The 20093-nt window shown below is 35.4% G+C and overlaps 1 protein-coding gene and 1 pseudogene across 1 annotated transcript in view; one reads left to right on the top strand and one right to left on the bottom strand.

Moving 5' to 3' along the window:
* Positions 1-4469, top strand: part of LOC107570100 (uncharacterized) — a 44981-nt gene extending 40512 nt beyond the window's left edge. The window contains exons 24-28 of the mRNA XM_016256300.1: positions 37-119; positions 243-328; positions 425-691; positions 1698-1805; positions 3555-4469. Coding sequence (XP_016111786.1) covers positions 37-119; positions 243-328; positions 425-691; positions 1698-1805; positions 3555-3802 — 792 coding nt within the window. The 3' untranslated portion in view covers positions 3803-4469. The remainder of the gene's footprint in view (positions 1-36; positions 120-242; positions 329-424; positions 692-1697; positions 1806-3554) is intronic.
* Positions 4470-17289: 12820 nt separating this feature from the next.
* The window catches only part of LOC107570101 (cancer-related nucleoside-triphosphatase-like), a 10433-nt pseudogene continuing 7629 nt past the window's right edge, over positions 17290-20093 (bottom strand).

The following is a 20093-nucleotide window of genomic DNA, read 5'->3' as shown; positions in this document are numbered from 1 at the left end:
GATTTCGCTAAAACGACTCTATATTTGTACCCGTAGAGCTGGGCTCCTCTGAACCTAATTGGAGCGGTGTGTGAACCGTCACCAGAGTACACCAAAAAACCCAACTGCTTCTGCTTGAGGTAAATGACGAACAACTAAAGGGCGTCTCATGTTTGTTTTAGTTAGAGATGAAAGTAGTTGTTTGAATCGTTTTCACCTGCACAGGTTCAGTTGAAGGACTTTGTTTAACCATTTTCTCTCAGATTACGTGATGGATCTGAGTATCTCCTCAGTGCACCGTCCCGATTTATGATGAAGAAATGGATCCTCAGAATCCAAGCACACACTGGTAGTATACTATTAACTATCTGTCTCCGTTGTTAACAAGTTTTCATGCTGCATTATATGACCACAGTCATATTCACATGAAATCCTATCTCTACAGCGTCTAGCGATTCTGTAGTGAACAGATCAACATGTCATGGGTCTTCAGCGACGCTCCCTAGACATTCTCCTGCTATCACCGGCTGTCAGTGTGGAGATAAATGCCACTGCTCCATGAGAAATTATGTCACCACCACCGTTTTAGCACAGAGTCAGCCCGCCTCAGGCCGAACCAAAGAGATCATAGTCCACACCAATGACGGACTGCAGATCCACCAAAGGCACCAGGATCTGTTGCGCCCCTCGTTCTCAGATGCAGGTCATTGTGGTAAGAAACTCTGTGACTAATACAGTTCAGTGAACTAAGAAAAAACTAGGGTAGTTATTCCTGTAACTAGCTACTTTTTACTAACAAGAAATGGTGGTTACATTGTATTTTTTTTATTTACTTTATTTTATTTGTTTATTTTATTTTTTATCTTTGGTTTGGTTCATATAAACAAACTGATTGGGGAAAAAATATATTAAAGGCTTCTGAAATTTTGATTATTTTAATTTTATGAATATAATTTCACGAATATTATATTACTATTTGATCCAATAAATGTAGTTTTGGTGGAAATTATATATATATATATATATATATATATATAAAATGCACTGCATTTTGCATTACTTTAATGCTGCTGTTTATTACTATCATGACTCATTTATATAAATTAGGCGCATTTAAATAAATTATTAGTCGTATTTTATAAACCCTCATAGCTCTGAGTATTTAATTTATAGTAAATGTGTATAAATTGTATAAATATGTAATTTGACCATAGCTAATTTACTTTAAATTGCACTAAAAAATTTTTATAAGAAAATAAAAAAATTATCGGTATTTTGCCTTGTTGTCCAGCAAAGAAATCTATAAATATATAATTTATCTTAAGTATGCTATTATAATGGATTGGAAAGCATACTTGAGATAAATTTAGCTTTCAGTTTGACAGTTTCAAAGTAGCTTCCAAAACACTTGCAACTAATGCAAGTAATAAATAAACAATATGCAAGACAAATGTTTGAACATCCAAAAGAGGGCAGTAGATACTCTGGTACTGAGCAGAGCTTCACGCAGACATTATGAGGCAGGGTCACATCTGTTTGCTGTCAGCGGCTTTCTATTTCGGGAGAAGCACTTCTATTCAGCTCTCTGGATTTTGTCATTTCCACCTTGGTCACATAATTTCTCACCTCGAGTACTTTGTTACTCACTTATACTGTCTGCCCTTGTACTGTAGAGGTTGAATGATTCATTTTCAGTTTTTTTTCTTTTCTCTCTGTAGAGGATGAGTTTGACTCTCATGGCGAGTTTCAGAGACAGAATTTGTCCTCTATGTCCACCGTTCAGGGCTGGACCAGCGAAAAGAGACGCTCACACTCCTTTACCTCAGGTACAGTAACTCAATTGAGTCACATTTGCCTCATCCAGTTAGGGCCCTATGAAATTCGTTTTATTTTTCCAAAATTCTGGACTGCGTTTTAATGATTAAATTAAATCTGAGTAATCAAAAAGCATGAAATCAAGAAACTTGTACAATTGAACAAGATTAAGAAAAATATATTTTTAGGGCCATATGGAATGTTTTATTTTTCCCCCAAATTCCATCCCCCCATTTTTTTTTCTTTTTCTAAAATCTGTTTTATCAATTTTTTCTGGATTCCGTTTTAATACAATTTTAGTAATCAAAAAGCATGTAATTAATTGAAATCATGAAACTTATACAATTCAGCAATTTATTGGAAGCTTAAAAAAAATATATATTTTTTTTTTATGGCCCTATGAAATACTTTTTTATAATTTTTTTAGTTTTCTTAAATCCTGTTTTCAGATTCAATTTTAATGGTTTAAGTTTTAATAATCAAAAAGCATGCTAATCAATAGAATTCATAAAACTTTAACAACTTATAGTTAACTTTATATTTCCAAAACTGTTGTAATCAAATGGAGGTATAAAACATTAAAGGACTGCTCCACTATTTTTGAAAATAGGCTCATTTTCCAACTCCCCTAGAGTTAAACAGCTGAGTTTTACCGTTTTCGAATCCATTCAGCCGATCTCCGGGTCTGGCGGTAGCACTTTTAGCTGTAGCTTAGCATAGATCATTGAATCGGATTAGACTGTTAGCATCTCGCTCAAAAATGACCAAAGAGTTTCTATATTTTTCCTATTTAAAACTTAACTCTTCTGTAGTTACATCGTGTACTAAGACCGACGGAAAATGAAAAGTTGTGATTTTCTAGGCCGATATGGCTAGGAACTATACTCTCATTATGGCGTAATAATCAAGGAACTTGCAGGCGCAATGATATTACGCAGCACCTGAAAATAGTCCCCAGCGCGCTCCCTGTGCAAGCAGGTGGTCACGTTGTTTATGTTGACGGAAGTTAGCCTATTTTCAGGCGCTGTGTAATATCATTGCGCCTGCAAGTTCCTTGATTATTACGCCATAATGAGAGTATAGTTCCTAGCCATATCGGCCTAGAAAATCACAACTTTTCATTTTCCGTCGGTCTTAGTACACGATGTAACTACAGAAGAGTTAAGTTTTAAATAGGAAAAATATAGAAACTCTTTGGTCATTTTTGAGCGAGATGCTAACAGTCTAATCCGATTCAATGATCTATGCTAAGCTACAGCTAAAAGTGCTACCGCCAGACCCGGAGATCGGCTGAATGGATTCTAAAACGGTAAAACTCAACTGTTTAACTCTAGGGGAGTTGGAAAATGAGCCTATTTTCAAAAATAGTGTAGTGTTCCTTTAACAATATAATTAAAATGTAATCAGATGAAAATTAAACAAGTCCTTTTGTTTTTTGGCTGCAGAGGTTTACTGTTAAAATTAAAACATGGAAGAAAAATTGTGTAATTATTCCTTTAAAAAGTTTTAGTACTTTGTTATTATTATAATAATTATTATTATTGCTGTTACAATTTGATTAAGCGTACAGTGCTACTTTTGATTTATGCATCTAAAATTACAATTCCTTGACATTCCGCATTATGCAGTAAATTCCATTTTTATGACTGGTTTCTGCAATTCTGTGTGCGTTTTCTGTTTTGCGGGAATCATAGGGCCCTACAAATAAATGTTTAATCAATGTATATGAGCTTTGAATGCTGATATCTCTGTTTCTACAGCCACATATCAGAGGATCAAGCCTGTAGCGCCCCCTTCAGGCAAAGGCCAGGACAGTAGCTCCAGCTACTCAGTGACTTTATTCATCAGAGATGGTGAGATGCCGTCAGTCTGTAAAAGCACAGTGATGGCCCCGACAAACGGCGTCTGGCAGGAGTCTGTCTCCGATCTGCCCATTAAGAGCTACATGAGCCTCCCGCGACCGCCCAACAAATCCGTCTTCAGGAAGTTCTTTGGGAAAAAGGAGTGACGGACACTTTGTGACACTGCTGGTCAAAGACCCTGACTGACATGTGCAGGACACAAGTTACAATTTTTCTTACATTTATTTATGGATATGATGGCAAGAACCATTTTTGTATACTTTTAAATGAGACCTTGTATGATTGTGTTGCTGCGAGATAAATGGAAAATTCACTCCTTTTTAACTTCTCACTTTATCAGCCATTTTAATATCTGGCTCAAATGGACGATTTAGTCAAAAATGAAAATCATGTAATTTACCCTCATGTTGTTCCAAACACATATGACTCTTTCTTTCATGGAATGCATTTAGCAGCAATTTTATCCAAAGCAAATTACAAAGAGAACAAAAGCAATTTTATCACAGAGCCAACAATATTCGCAATATGCAATGCCATTAGACAACTATAGGAAGCATGCTAGCGAAGAGGAGAAATGCAGAGAAGAAAAGAACTGAAATATTTAAAGAACAATGAAGTCTGTCAAGCTCCAAAAACACACCACAAATCTATCATAACAATTATGCATATGACTTGTCCGCTATATTTCAATTGCTTTGAAGTCATAAAACAGCTTAGTGTGAGAAACGGACCCAAATTTATGTCATTACTCTCTAACCAAACATTTTAATTAAACCTGATTGATGGCTGTGGGCCAAAAGTAAATGCATTATATCCAACTATATTATATTGGTATATTAAATTATATATTATATTGTATTATATAATATATTATTTTATTAAATCCAACTATATTATATTAAAATGCATTAAATAAAAAAGCAATAAATAAAAATTTATAATAATTTAAATTTAAATATCACTTTAATTTTTCATGAAAATTCACTTGTATTGTTTTTACATTTCAAAGCAAAACAATGTTTAAAAAATGCTAAAACAAAAATATTAATTAGAAATAAATATATGCTTCAATAGCTTGTTTTTAAAAATTTTTATGGGTTTTTTTTTCCTTCAATTTTTTCCCTTCCTCTTGCATGGTGGGCCAAATCAAAAGTCATCACGGGCCAAATTTGGGCATCTCTGCTCTCTGTAAATCTTCCCTTGTTGCTTTTTTGTCATTCTGGAGCTCAACTGACCCAGTCCCCTTTCGTTATATAAAAGGAGTGCCCAGTTCTTCTGAAGGAAGATGTTCTTGCAGAATTTAGCTCCATCACGCCTGCCTAGATGTTTTTAATGACCCTAAACACTTTAATTAGCTCGTTCAGGTGTATTTAATTAAGCTTGCAGCAAAACTGTCCTCATGAGAAGGATTGGACAGAATATAATTCAAAAAGTGAAGAACACCAGAAAATAGGAACATCATGAGGGTGAGTAACGACCAATTCACACTAAAAATGATTACTATATTATATTATTTCAAAACATTTTAGTTATAGCCATCATTATTGATGTGAACTTTAATTTATGGATTAACTCTTCCTTCAACCTCAACATTTTGCCATGCTGAGATTTCATCATTTGCCAGATTTTTTTCATGTGTATAAATGAGTGCAGTTTGCTGTGGATGTGATGACAGCCGTAAAATACTGCCGTAATGAATCTACTGATATGAGACTTTTGAAAGCTAGTGTGTTCAGTGTTCCCACCACATTCCTCTTGAGGTGGTCTGGCGTGTTTTCAGTTCATGTATGTTCTGTTTTTGGCGTGGATTGCAATTTCTGTTGATGATTATCTCTGAGTTTCAGAATGTCCACTCATTGTTTAGTTTCTCTGAGGTTTTGGCACATATTATTTGTCAGCTTGTCATGTTTTTCTGCGTCGGCTGGTTTGAGTTCTGTGTGGTCTTACAGGTTTCATTCAACCAAAACTGAAAGCTCTGTCATTATTTATTTACTTGAGGGTGAGTAAATGTTGACAGTAATTTACATTTTTGGCCAACTGTCCCTTTAACGTGTGTTTCCAGACTAAACATTTGATTCACTTATTCTAGTGTTGCTTTCTGTATTTAAACTAATGCAGTGTGTCAGGACATTTTTATAAGTTTTTTTTTTTTTATTTTTTTTTTTTACTGTCTGGTCATGCATGATATTTTGAGATTGGTGACATGAATGTTTATGACCATTTTTATACAATTTAAACATGTAATGCATTATTTTGGATATTTTACAGTGGGAAATATGTTCAGCTTGAAAATGTCTTTTATAAGCATTGTAAGAAAATAAGGTCATTACAGCACAATGAGTATTTGCATTTCTTTAAAAGACGTGGTAAAGCAGAAACGCTGCACTGGTTATGGCATCATTTTATTGAGTGATATACATCCATAAACTACCATGCAATTATGAGTGTCCAAAAATAATAAATTGGATTAATAAATACTGCAAAGTATAGCTGAAATGTACACACAGCATCATATTGCATTTATATCCGGCAAACGCACAACGTTCCCTTAACATTCCCAGTTGTTTACTTTTGGTCTCTGTCTCTAGATATGGTTATTTGTACTTTTTCAAATTACTTTTAATGTTTTTTTTTTTTTAATGCTTTGTGTGACCTATATTGCATTTGCAACAAGTGTTTGCAATTATTTGCATTTGTTTGCTGTATCAAAAGCAATAGCTACATAATGGGACTGTTTTTTTCCCCCCCATACTTGACTAGAATATTAAATATTTTTAGCTCCATCACGCCTGCCTAGATGTTTTTAATGACCCTAAACACTTTAATTAGCTCGTTCAGGTGTATTTAATTAAGCTTGCAGCAAAACTGTCCTCATGAGAAGGATTGGACAGAATATAATTCAAAAAGTGAAGAACACCAGAAAATAGGAACATCATGAGGGTGAGTAACGACCAATTCACACTAAAAATGATTACTATATTATATTATTTCAAAACATTTTAGTTATAGCCATCATTATTGATGTGAACTTTAATTTATGGATTAACTCTTCCTTCAACCTCAACATTTTGCCATGCTGAGATTTCATCATTTGCCAGATTTTTTTCATGTGTATAAATGAGTGCAGTTTGCTGTGGATGTGATGACAGCCGTAAAATACTGCCGTAATGAATCTACTGATATGAGACTTTTGAAAGCTAGTGTGTTCAGTGTTCCCACCACATTCCTCTTGAGGTGGTCTGGCGTGTTTTCAGTTCATGTATGTTCTGTTTTTGGCGTGGATTGCAATTTCTGTTGATGATTATCTCTGAGTTTCAGAATGTCCACTCATTGTTTAGTTTCTCTGAGGTTTTGGCACATATTATTTGTCAGCTTGTCATGTTTTTCTGCGTCGGCTGGTTTGAGTTCTGTGTGGTCTTACAGGTTTCATTCAACCAAAACTGAAAGCTCTGTCATTATTTATTTACTTGAGGGTGAGTAAATGTTGACAGTAATTTACATTTTTGGCCAACTGTCCCTTTAACGTGTGTTTCCAGACTAAACATTTGATTCACTTATTCTAGTGTTGCTTTCTGTATTTAAACTAATGCAGTGTGTCAGGACATTTTTATAAGTTTTTTTTTTTTTATTTTTTTTTTTTACTGTCTGGTCATGCATGATATTTTGAGATTGGTGACATGAATGTTTATGACCATTTTTATACAATTTAAACATGTAATGCATTATTTTGGATATTTTACAGTGGGAAATATGTTCAGCTTGAAAATGTCTTTTATAAGCATTGTAAGAAAATAAGGTCATTACAGCACAATGAGTATTTGCATTTCTTTAAAAGACGTGGTAAAGCAGAAACGCTGCACTGGTTATGGCATCATTTTATTGAGTGATATACATCCATAAACTACCATGCAATTATGAGTGTCCAAAAATAATAAATTGGATTAATAAATACTGCAAAGTATAGCTGAAATGTACACACAGCATCATATTGCATTTATATCCGGCAAACGCACAACGTTCCCTTAACATTCCCAGTTGTTTACTTTTGGTCTCTGTCTCTAGATATGGTTATTTGTACTTTTTCAAATTACTTTTAATGTTTTTTTTTTTTTAATGCTTTGTGTGACCTATATTGCATTTGCAACAAGTGTTTGCAATTATTTGCATTTGTTTGCTGTATCAAAAGCAATAGCTACATAATGGGACTGTTTTTTTCCCCCCCATACTTGACTAGAATATTAAATATTTTATTGCATACACAGGGGCTATGCTAGAGACGAGAATATCGCAGGGACTTTGGTCAGTGTGCAAACACCTAGTTACTGCATTTCAATTCATGTTTATTTGTATAGCAATTTTCACGAAACACATTATTGCAAAGCAGCTTCACAGAAAATAAAACTTTCTACATTACAATTAGAAGTAGTTTATCAGTGACGACAAGGTGATGTCCATATGGCAGAAATGTACAGTTCTAGGACAGTAGAAATCATGCACCCATATTTTTTAATAATTTTATCAAGGGGCAGCATATATATTGAAAATAGCAGGGGGCCTAAGACAGATCCTTGTGGTACTCCACACTTTACTGGCATTAAATGAGTTGATTCACCGTTTTTAATAAACAAAGTGGTAATTGTCTGATAGGTAGGATATATCTTAAAGCCTGTCCCTGAACACCCATAGTTTTGTAATCGATCTAGGAGTATGTCATGATCTAGTGTTGAATGCAGCACTAAGGTCAAGTAAAAGTAGTACTGAGATGCAGTCTGATGCAAGAAGCATGTCATTTGTAATTTTATCAAGCGCAGTTTCTGATAGGACCTGAAACCTGACTGAAATTCTTAATAGATACCATTTTGCATTTGACTGGCAACTGCAACGTTCCTGTTTGCTTATGTTTTTGGGAACCAAATAAGAATGTTCTGGGAACATTCTCTGTCGGTTCTTTTTTTGTATCCAAAAACTAACCTTCCCAGAAGGTTCTGGGAACCAAAAATTGTTTGCGGAGTATATGTAATTTCAGAAATTTAGTTTTCCATTTATTTCTAAAATACAATATGAATTGAAATTGATGAATTGGTCGTTTTAACTTGCATTAGGTTGGGGGTTTTGTGGTTTGTGATGTCCAATGGTCAGATCTGACTGACAATATTTGAAAGTAAATTTTGTGCGTTTTTATACTATGCTTTGTAAAAAGAACAAATAGGCAACGACAAGCCTTCAGTGATAAATCAATGACCGCAGCTTCTCTCATAGAGAAGAAATGAGCTGTATGTTTGATGCCTGATGTATTAACGATCCACCGGGCACAATTCGACACACCCTCGTCTTTCCCTCTCAGATGGGGATTTCAAAAGCGCTGATATGGAAACTACAGATAAACATTGTAAGAAAGCCTCCACAATAATCATTAAAACAGCGCGGAGGAGATCTGAGCCTTCCGGCTCTACTGCAAATCCTCAGAGGTCGATGCTGCGCTCGTGCGTTTGCATATGAAAAGCTGTCATGACTGGAAGCTGGATGCCCCTCCAATCCCTTTAAGCTTTCAGAGAGTCTCCGCATACTTAATTGGGGAGCCGCTGACAGCGGGGGGGTAAAAGTGCTCAAACAATGGCTTTCAGCACTTGGTCAGTGTTGGATTAGAATGCATTAAGTGCTCGAAATGTGCTAAGTGCAAAGGGACGGAGCTTTTTTTTAATGGACCGTAACAGTGTGGTGTGTAAAACGCTTTAGCATCATCCAGTATCGGCCCTGTATATGCAATATGATATTCAAAATTCTAGTCAAGTATGGAAATCAAAACTCAGTCAGATATGTAGCTATTGCTTCTGATACAGCAAACAAAATCTAATTTTTAATAAGAACACACAAACCATTAAAAAAGCATTAAAAGTCATAAAAAAATACCCAGATAGCACACGTCTGCAAAATGTCTGTTAGAGATCGCTTCATCTGGAAAGCATCTGCTGTGTACAAACATCTGATAGACATCAGTTTTACATACATTCTAAATCATAAACATCTTAAAGACATCTATTTGTCATCTGATAGGAAACGTCCTATAGACTTATTGCAGATGAGCAAACTCTCTAAAAAAATACATCTTGCAGATGTAAATGTAGATGCCAAATAGATGTCTCAGTGATCAGGGTACACACTGTAAATGGCTAAATCGACCAGAATAACCGCAGAGACTAAGCAACTTAGCAATATGTATATCTGTTTACATTTTTAGCATGTTATGCAATTGCTCATTGGCCTAAATCTCTGCCATATTCTGGTTTGCTTAAATATTTGTGCTTTTTAAAAATTTTAATGTTTTGTGTGACTTTTGTTGAGGCGCTTACATTTGTTGGAATGTGACTGGATTTTTTTTCCCTGTATTGACTAGAATATTACATATGGTATACAAGAGACCAGAATATTGCAGAGACGATGTTAAAAATAGTCATGCTGCTTAGTATGTTTGCGGAAACTGATACATTTTTCAGAATTTTTTGATGAATACAAAGTTCAAAAGACATTATAAATGTATTTACTGTCCCTTTTGATCAATTCATTGTGTCCTGCTGAATAAAAATATTAATGACTTAAAAAATCTTGACCTCAAACTTGTGTGTGTGTGTGTGTGTGTATATATATATATATATATTAGTCGCTCCTGTTTTTCATTAAGTGTGTGTGTGTGTGTATGGCTGTGTGCCTGACATCAGCAAGACAGGACATTAATTTAATCCACTTCTCTGTCAATGACTCATTATTTCAATGAGTCAGTCATTTACATGAGTGAAGTTCAGCATCGCTGCTATTTTCCCATCCGTCCTCATCACGTCTCCGATGCTCATGATGAAAACTGAAAACTCTCAAGGACTTTCACAAAAGACATTCATCTGTGGTAATTAAAAGCCTCCGCAGGAAAGCAAATCACAAATGAGATCTCCTTTTATAAGGAGAGTTTTGCTTTATCTGAGCTGCTATACTCATTCGTAGCTCTCTATTGATTTTCGTTTCTCCATATGAGACAAAGTTGATGTTCAAATGACGTATAGTGGGGTCCAAACGTCTCTTCCTGACCTCCTGCTGTCACTTTTACTCCACGATGTTGACAAATGAGCAGAGCGTGTTTAAAAAGACCATTGACTGGTGGTCACGAGTCAATTACGCCAATGACAGCCAACAATCAAGGTCATTCTCTGCCGGTCATCAGAAGGACTGAATTGGAAAGTGTCCGGTCAATGGCCGGCAGAGGGGCGTGTGTTACCTCACTGCCTGTGTCACAGAGGTCATGACCTGCTCCTGAACCCTGCGCCACTTTAAACATTCGATCACGCCACAGGTCAAACTCACTCGACTCTTTGGGACAAAAAAGAAAAAAAAAATCAATGTGCATTAACAAAGAAATACTTGGTATTGTATGTATGAAAGGTTATTTAAAAAAATAATAATAATAAATATATATATATATATATATATATATATATATATATATATATTTTTTTTTTTATTATTATTTTTGAAAGAAATCTCTTCTGCTCACAAAGACTACATTTATTTGACTAAAAATACAGTTAAAAATTGTGAAATATTATTATTACAATTTAAAATAACTGTTTTGTTTTTGAATATATGTTAAAATGTAATTTATTCCTGTGAGGTAAAGCTGAATTTTCAGCATCATTCCTCCAGTCTTCAGTGTCACATGATCCTTCAGAAATCATTCTAATATGCTGCTCGAGAAACATTTCTTCTCATTGTATATGTATTTTTGTGGAAACAAAACACACTACCATTCAAAAGATACACATACACAAGATTTCTATTTTGAATAGTGTTCTTTTAAACTTTCTACTGTATTCATAAAAAAAAATTTAATTTAAAAAAAAGTTTTTTTAATAAATATCAGAAGCTAAAAAATATACAATATAGTATATCGGTGATGCATTCCTAGTGGATTTTGCTAAGCATCTCAGTGTTGAGTTAAATCTAGTTATGCATGGGCAAAAATGTAAGGGAAGACTTGCCATTTTAATGTTCTTTTCTCTGAGCTCGAGCTGAAGGGTTTGACCCGGTGTCATGGGAAACTCTCTGTCCAAATGTGTCCCTGAGGGCCGTTTCTGACCATCTCTCTTGTTATTGTCACCACTGGCCAGTTCCTCAGAGGTCACGACCTCAGTACCCACTGATTCATATGAGGAGGCTGGAATCCTATATGGCATCCCAGGGCAATAAGGACGTGCTTGTCAGATGGAAAAGACTGAGAGCGCTGAATGCTGAAATAAAAAAAGCTCTTCACTGAAGCAAACACTTCATAATATCACAAAGAAATAAAGAACTAGTTAAAATAGTAAAAGTTGCTCAAAGTGCAGCATTCGTCTCAATTTCACATTCATGCATTTGGCAGATACTTTTAATGACATCACATTCAAGATGTACATTTTTATCAGCTCATGCATTTCCTGGGATTTGAACCCATGACTTTGGTGTTGCAAGCATCAAAACACTTTCTTGGCTCTCAGATTGTAAAAACACATAAATGGTGTTTACAGTAATGCACTTACAATAGAAGTCTATGAGAAATGTGAAGCTTGAATTTTGCATTTCAGTTGATTTTTGCATACAGTAAATGCTCATAATGTAGATCTGCAAGTCACAAAAATAGATAATGTTGCTTGGGCACAGTCTGCATAGATAAAACACAAATGTGTTAATCTGATATGAATATAATAACGTAAACCTGTAGTTTTGTCTGTATTTGAACTGTCAATTAAAAAAATAACTGAATTATAATTTGATGAACTAATAGCAAATAATTAAATATGCAAACAAAAGGTTAAATGTGTAAATCTGATACGCATATGTGTCTGTATTTGAACTGTCAATACATTTAAAAAATAACTGAATTAATTATAATTAGATTAATTGCCAATTATTCAATATGCAAACAAAGGGTTAAATGTGTAACTCTGATATAAATCGGATAAGCAAATTTGTATTTTAACTGTCAATCAATTAAAAAAATTAACTGAATTAATTCTAATTTCAGTCACTAACTGCAAATAATAATAATAATAAAACATTTGTAAAAAATCAAGATGCCTCCAAATGAAGATCATTCAAAAGCAATACATTATTATGGCAGAGGAATAAATGACAAAAATGGTTTTAGATGTCAAAATATTGTTTGTTTTTTTGCATATCATTTTATTTGCATTAACATTGATTAAAAAACACAAATGTTGTTTACAGTAATGCACTTTTATTGTTTTTGTTTGCATATCATCATTTTATATGCATTATAATTAACATTGTACAGTTAAACAAGTTAAAAACAGTTTAGCTTTTAAAACAAGACCTTTGAATTCTGTTCCATCCTTGTGACCAAAATACTGTGCTGTCTTTCATTTCCAAAGTCTATCTGTTATGCTTTAATAATTTAATATCTAAGACTAATACATGCTGCCGTCTCTCTCTTTATTCTCCAAATGCTGCTTTTGTCCAGTGTGCATCTCTCATTTGTTGTATTCAGAGCTGTCGGTTAATTGGTAGCACGCCTGTCTGTTGTGATTTCATCTCAATGTGTGAGGAAGCTTGTTGTACACTATAATATATTAAAAAGGTGCTCACAAAAGATCCCTCGCTTTTCACTATACGCCCCAGACTGTAAAACCCCCCGGGCCTCATTCAGACATTTGCAGGGAGGGGTTAGACATTTAGCATCTGCCCTTCATGAATGCATGTCAGCGATTATGGAAATGAAAGCCGATTCGAAGGCATCCAAACATGCTTATTCAGTAAGGCTTTGTGTTGACGGCACTGTCTATGAGTGAAGAAATACACGCGTACAAACACACCATCTGTATGTGTTGGCACCGGATGGAGGAGCTCTTATGGGCAGACGCTCGTGGTTATGACCAAGACTCTTCTGCAAGCTCAGATAAAGTAGACTTATGGAAATTGCTTCTGTCCATTTTCGGTGAGGCTAAACTCATGTTTAGTGTGCACAAGGGAAGGCCACTGAAAGCCGTTTTAGAGGAAAATGAATAAAAAACAGGATACAAAATGGTTAGGCGTAATGATGCTCTGGTGTTAAATGCTATTTGTCCATATAAAAAGAGAATGAGTCAACATTCATGCAGAATTGTTAGACTATTATTTCAATATTTACGTCAAATATAATTCAATCACTATTCTATGCAATCACCTACCAGATCATTACACAGGAGAAAACTCTTATTGAAGAAGGGAACCGTTTTAGAGACCAGAACCACTCAGAACACCCTAGCAACTGTATAGCAACACACTGGCAACCACCCAAAACCTCCTAGCAACATACTAACAGCCCCTCAGAATGCCTTAGAATCTGCAGAGCAACATTCTAGCATTCCAGCAAAGAAACCACTCCGAGTACTCTAGCAACTGCATAGCAACACCCTAGCAACCACCCAAAACAGCCTAGTAATCGCATAGCAGCACACTAACAGCCCCTCAGAATGCGTTAGAAACTGCACAGCAACAATCTAGCAATGCAACCACTCAGAACAACCTAGCAACTGCATAGCAACACACTGGCAACCACCCAAAACATCATAGCAAACTAATAGCTCATCAGAATGCATTGAGCAACTGAATAGCAATACTCTAGCAATGAAAACAACCAGAATACCCTAGCATCTGCATAGCAACACCCTGGCAACCACCCAAAACACCTTAGGAATCACACAGCAACACACTAAATGCCCCTCAGAATACCTTAGCAACTGCATAGTAACATTCCAGCAAAGAAACCACTCTGAATAGTTTAGCAACTGAATAGCAACACCCTTGCAAACACCCAAAACACTCCCCTGTAATCACAAAGCAACACACTAACAGCCCTTCAGAATGTCATAACTGCATAACAACATTCCAGCCAGAATGCATAGCAACACCCTGGAAACCACCCAAAACACACTAGTAATCACATAGCAACACTATCAACCTCTCAGAATGCCTTAGCAACTGCATAGGAATATCCTAGCAATGAAGTCACCCAGAATACACTAGCAAATGCATAGCAACACCCTGGGAACCACCCAAAACACCATAGTAATTGCGTAGTAACATGCTAACAGCCCCTTAGAATGCTTAAGCAACAGCATAACAACATTCCAGCCAGAATACTCCAGCAACTGCATAGTAGCATCCTGGAAACCACCCAATCCACACTAGTAATCACATAGCAACACATTAAAAGCCCACAGAATGCCTTAGCAACTGCATAATTTTCCAGTAAAGAATCCACTCAGCATATTCTAGCAACTGCATAGCAACACCCTGGAAACCACCCAAAATATCCTAGCAATCACACAGCAACACACTAACAGCCTCTCAGAATGCCTTAACATTCTAGCAATACAAACACCCAGAACACCACAGCAACGACCTAGCAACCACCAATAACACCCTAGCAAATGCATAGCAATGACCTAGCAACCACCCATAACACCCTAGCAACTGCATAGCGACAACCTAGCAGCCACCCAGAACACCCTAGCAACTGCATAGCAACAGCCTAGCAACCATCTAGGCCAGAACACCCTAGCAAATACATAGCAACCACCCAGAACACCCTAGCAAATGCATAGAAACAACCTAGCAACCACCCAGAACACCTTAGCAATGGCCTAGCAACCATCCAGGCCAGAACACCATAGCAACGACCTAGCAACCACCCATAACACCCTAGCAACTGCACAGCATGACTTCCAAAATTTGTATGCAAAATGGTCTATGAATGACATTTGAATTAAAACATGTTTTAATCCCGCATACATGCTAGTTTAAGACTATATGAGCAGTAACTAAGAATATGATGATTATACACACTAAAACGGAGTTCAGCAAATGATTCATCTGTCAGAGAGCTGCATTTGTTCCACTGCCTGATAGTGGACGTCAATGCAGAGATGAAACTGGCACACAATCGTCTGTGACGCACGTCTCGCCTGGCACTGGCCTTTTCTCCTTCCTTTGCATTTGGAAAGAGTGCTTTACCAGCTGACCCTGTTCATCTCTAGACCCCAGTCCTGTGGAAACTCCAACCACAATTCAGACAAAAGCACAATCCAGTTTCCCTGATGAGGTCTGATGAGGCACACCTAAGAGGGAATCTTCACTAATTAATGCAAATGCAAATGAAGAGGGATTCATTTTTAATTTGATTTCACAAAAGAGCATAGTCCTCATAGAGAATGTTTCTCAATAACACTATAGCTTTAATTGGCTCTACATACACAATTCTTCAAAATATCTTCTTCGGTGTTCAACAGAAATGGAAACTCATACAGGTTTAATTTTAATGTGAGATCAAACATTTTTAAGTTTAAACAGCTGTTGTGGTTATATTAATAGCATTGCATTAGTCATCTGTGATCTTTAATATTTTGCATTGTCTGATCAAATTGCATGCATTAATGTCAATATTTTTACAGGAATCTTTTGATGTTAAAGGAATGATCAAAAACAGAATTCTGTCATTTACTCACCATATTGTTACGAACCTTTGTGCCTTTTGAAAAAAATTATAAAATTGGGATCAAACAATATAAAGTGTAAACATAGTTGTTGAGGACATATTAATAGCATTGCACTGGCCATTGGGCATTGTTTATACTAATATTACATGCATTTTGTTTAAGGAATGTTTTATGTTCATGAAAAACAGAAAATGTACTCACCATATTGTTCCAAACAGTTGCTGGTAGCCATTGACTTCCATAGTATATTAAAAAAATACTATAGACGTCAATGGCTTCCGGCAACTGTTTAGTCACCAACATTCTTCAAAATATCTTCTTCGGTGTTCAACAGAAATGGAAACTCATACAGGTTTGGAACAACTTGAGTGTGAATAAATGATGACAGAATTTTCATTTTTAGGTGAATTATCCCTTTAAACAGACAAGATAATTTCCAGAATTGCTGGTTGAAAGCATTATAGTGACCAGGGATTGTCACCAAAAACAAACAAAGCAAAACACAATAACAGTAGTGTATATTCCAAGTCTTTTGAAGTCCTTTTTTAAAATGCAAGTTAAAATTCAAGTTGCTATTCTTTCAAAAGTTGAAGCTCTCAAATCTATTTTGAGTAGAGAAAAGTTTTCAGTAAATATGTAATAACGTATCATAAAACAGTTAAACTACATAATTTTTTTAGCACATTCAGGCACACGTTTCCATATTTATTGTGAAAATAAATAAAACATCTGGAAGCCTGACAGTGTTGTCCTCTCAAATATTAATTTATTTTCCTGTTTAATGGGAAACGTACATACAAGCTCTCGGGGAAAGGTCGCGGCCTCTCTGTCCCACTGAAAACATTTAAGGGCTGACGAGTGTTCGCAGGGCATCACCCCTGTTCATCTCCGTCGCTCCTCCAGGACGTCTTCATCCACGGTCTCTCACGCTCGCTCCTAATCAATAATGCAGAGCTCCGTCCATTACAAGAGAGATGTTTAATCACACGCATACATTACACACGTGTCACACGCTACACTATACTGAACGATTGGAGCTCCTGAAGGGCTGGTTGGCCAACAAAAATGAAAATTTATTAAAAAATATATAATCAGTAACATATGCTCCTCCTCGTTTACTTCAGGCACTCTTGTACAGCAGACACAATGTCATCAAAGGTCACGTCTCTGTTTTTCTTTGTGATCTGTGGGAGGACAAACAGCATAACTTCACTGGAATTTTACTGTTTCTGAAGAAAATAAGTGGAAAAGATGAGCAATAGTACAATAAGGGCCGATTTGTTCATTAAACATCCATTCCACAGAGTTCCCAGCTTAAGTTTGGTTTCCATGATTTTCTCGGTTGTTTGTGATTACTGGATAAGATTTTAAACATCATTTTATATAGTTTGAACTCACAAAGAGCAAGTTCTAGTGGATCAATAACTAGAAAAATATAATGGCAATTTAAAAAGTAATAAAATATTTTTAAAAGACAAATAAAAATGAAACATTTTAACATTATAGTTAATTTTTTTTGTTTTGTTTTGTTTTTTATTAATTAAGCATGCACACAATTTTAAAAAATCTCCAGGTTTTCCATAACTGTAGAAACTATATTTACATGAAGCTAAACCTGAAACATGACAACAAAGTTGAATGATGACATAATTCAAACTGTCGTTTTGAGAATATATAATCATGGAACAGGCAATCTCCTTTTTAAGTTTTCTACACTGATTGTCAGTGGAATTTTGCAGAATACTGTAGATAAAACTGAGCTTCTTATATATTGGAAGCTGAGCCTGACAGCATCATAAAGTAGTATTGTTTACATTTTTGAAGTACCCTTTTCTCAAAACTCTTGCAGTTATGAACACTGATTAAGTGCTGGAATGCACAGAATTTAGTGAATAACGAGAGTTTGAATTCTGTGGAGCTTCTGTTGATGTGGGCGCAGATTCCACACAGACCAAACAATGAGCAATGTAAAGGAATTTGTGTTATCATCCTTCATATCAGCACAAACACATGTAAACCTCACACCGAATGTTTCCACATGTCTGGATGCATCATATGCTGGTCTAGACACACATTCTGTGTGACTCACGGATGAACTCTCAAATGTGTGTGTGTGTGTGTGTGTGTGTGTGGGTGTGTGTGGAAAGCCAGCATGCATCATGTATATTTTAGGGAACTTGTGGGGATGAAAATGAGCCTTGATTTACAAAATATTTAGGCCTAAATTTAAGATGTATGTATTTGAATTGCATATAAAATTCCCATCCATCCTGTATTACGCAGTTTTAGCTTAAACTAATAAACTTAATTGGATGCATATTTGTCAGTCATGCATAAATGTAAAACACATTACATTTCTGGAAAACAAAAAAAAGTTTATTATTAACTCTCTGCATTGTGCATCTATTTAAAATGTTCATTTAAAGGGGTCCTATGATGCGATTTTCATTTTTTCCTTTCTCTTTGGAGTGTTACAAGCACTTGGTGCATAAAGAAGATCTGTAAAGTTGCAAAGACTAAAGTCTCAGATCCAAAGAGATATTCTTTATAATATCTCGCCTACCTAAAACGGCTCGTTCTAACACGCCCCCACATGTCTACGTCACTATGTGGGAAGATTTACATAACGCCGCCCAAATGTTCACGCAAAGAAAGAAGGCGTAACTTTTATTCTCGCTGTAGTATTGTTGCCGCTGCCGCCATGTCCTGAAGACGCTGTGTGCTTCGTTGTGAAAGCGAAACTACTTTGTTTGGTCTTCCAAAAGAGGACGATATCCGCTTCGTCATGCCTGGAGCTGATCTGTGCTGGTCGCTGAGGGAATACTTCAACTTGATGCTGTGGATCGCCGGCACATTTTATGGAGGACTATTTACTGATCCTGGGAGAGTAACGTTAGACTAAAATGGCAGTTCTGACTCACGTAAGTCATTTCTCCGATCACAAATACAGACTTGTGCAGAGTTTTATGTTTACGCGGCGCGATGCAATGCAACGCGTAAAAAGACAGTATAAGTCATTATAATCAGTAATTATGTCCCCACTGGATGCAACAAATGCCTCGTTTGTAATGGGTTTTAATGTTGTCTCGTCGCTCCGGCCGGACACGGCATCAACAGTATGTGAGGGGCGTAACATTTCCGTCACACGCTTGAGGTATTCGGACAATCACAACGCACTGGATAGCTGGCCAATCAGAGCACACCTCGCTTTTCAGACCGATGAGCTTTGTAAAAATTGATGCGTTTCAGAAAGGCGGCGCATAGAGGAGAAACAATAATGTACAGTATGTGGAAAATAATGTGTTTTTTAAACTTTAAACCACATAAACACATTTCATTACACCAAATACACAACATAATGTTTTAGCAACATCATATGACCCCTTTAAATTGCTTTGAATCGGCGTAAATCTTTTAATTGTTAATATACAATTAATATAATAAATTAATATTTAGTGTTTAAATATATAAAAATAATATATTTTATATATCATAAATATAACAATATAAATATAGTATATTGTAATTCTATAATAATCTTATAATATAATAATATTCTATAATAATCTTATAATAATAATAAACAATAATCATTGTATTAGACTACAAAATATCAAACCAAGTGTCATTATTAACTATTTGCATCTATTTGATTTTATTTGAATCATATTTTCAAAATGAATTTATTCAGATTGCTTGGAATCAACATAAATCGGTTCTTTGTGAAAATAATTAATTGTATTCAGTAAAAAAAAAACATGGTTAAAATATAGCTAGCAATATTCAATTATAGAATTTTATACAAATATATACCTGATTATTGTTTATTTAAATGGCATTTAGTTTATTAGTACTATCACAGAAGGCTATATATATATATATATATATATATATATATATATATATAATTTTTTTTTTT

The sequence above is a fragment of the Sinocyclocheilus grahami genome, unplaced genomic scaffold, assembly GCF_001515645.1.
Source record: "Sinocyclocheilus grahami isolate Dianchi unplaced genomic scaffold, SAMN03320097.WGS_v1.1 scaffold1415.1, whole genome shotgun sequence".
Lineage (NCBI taxonomy): Eukaryota > Metazoa > Chordata > Actinopteri > Cypriniformes > Cyprinidae > Sinocyclocheilus > Sinocyclocheilus grahami.
This window is presented reverse-complemented; position numbering and strand designations above follow the sequence as displayed.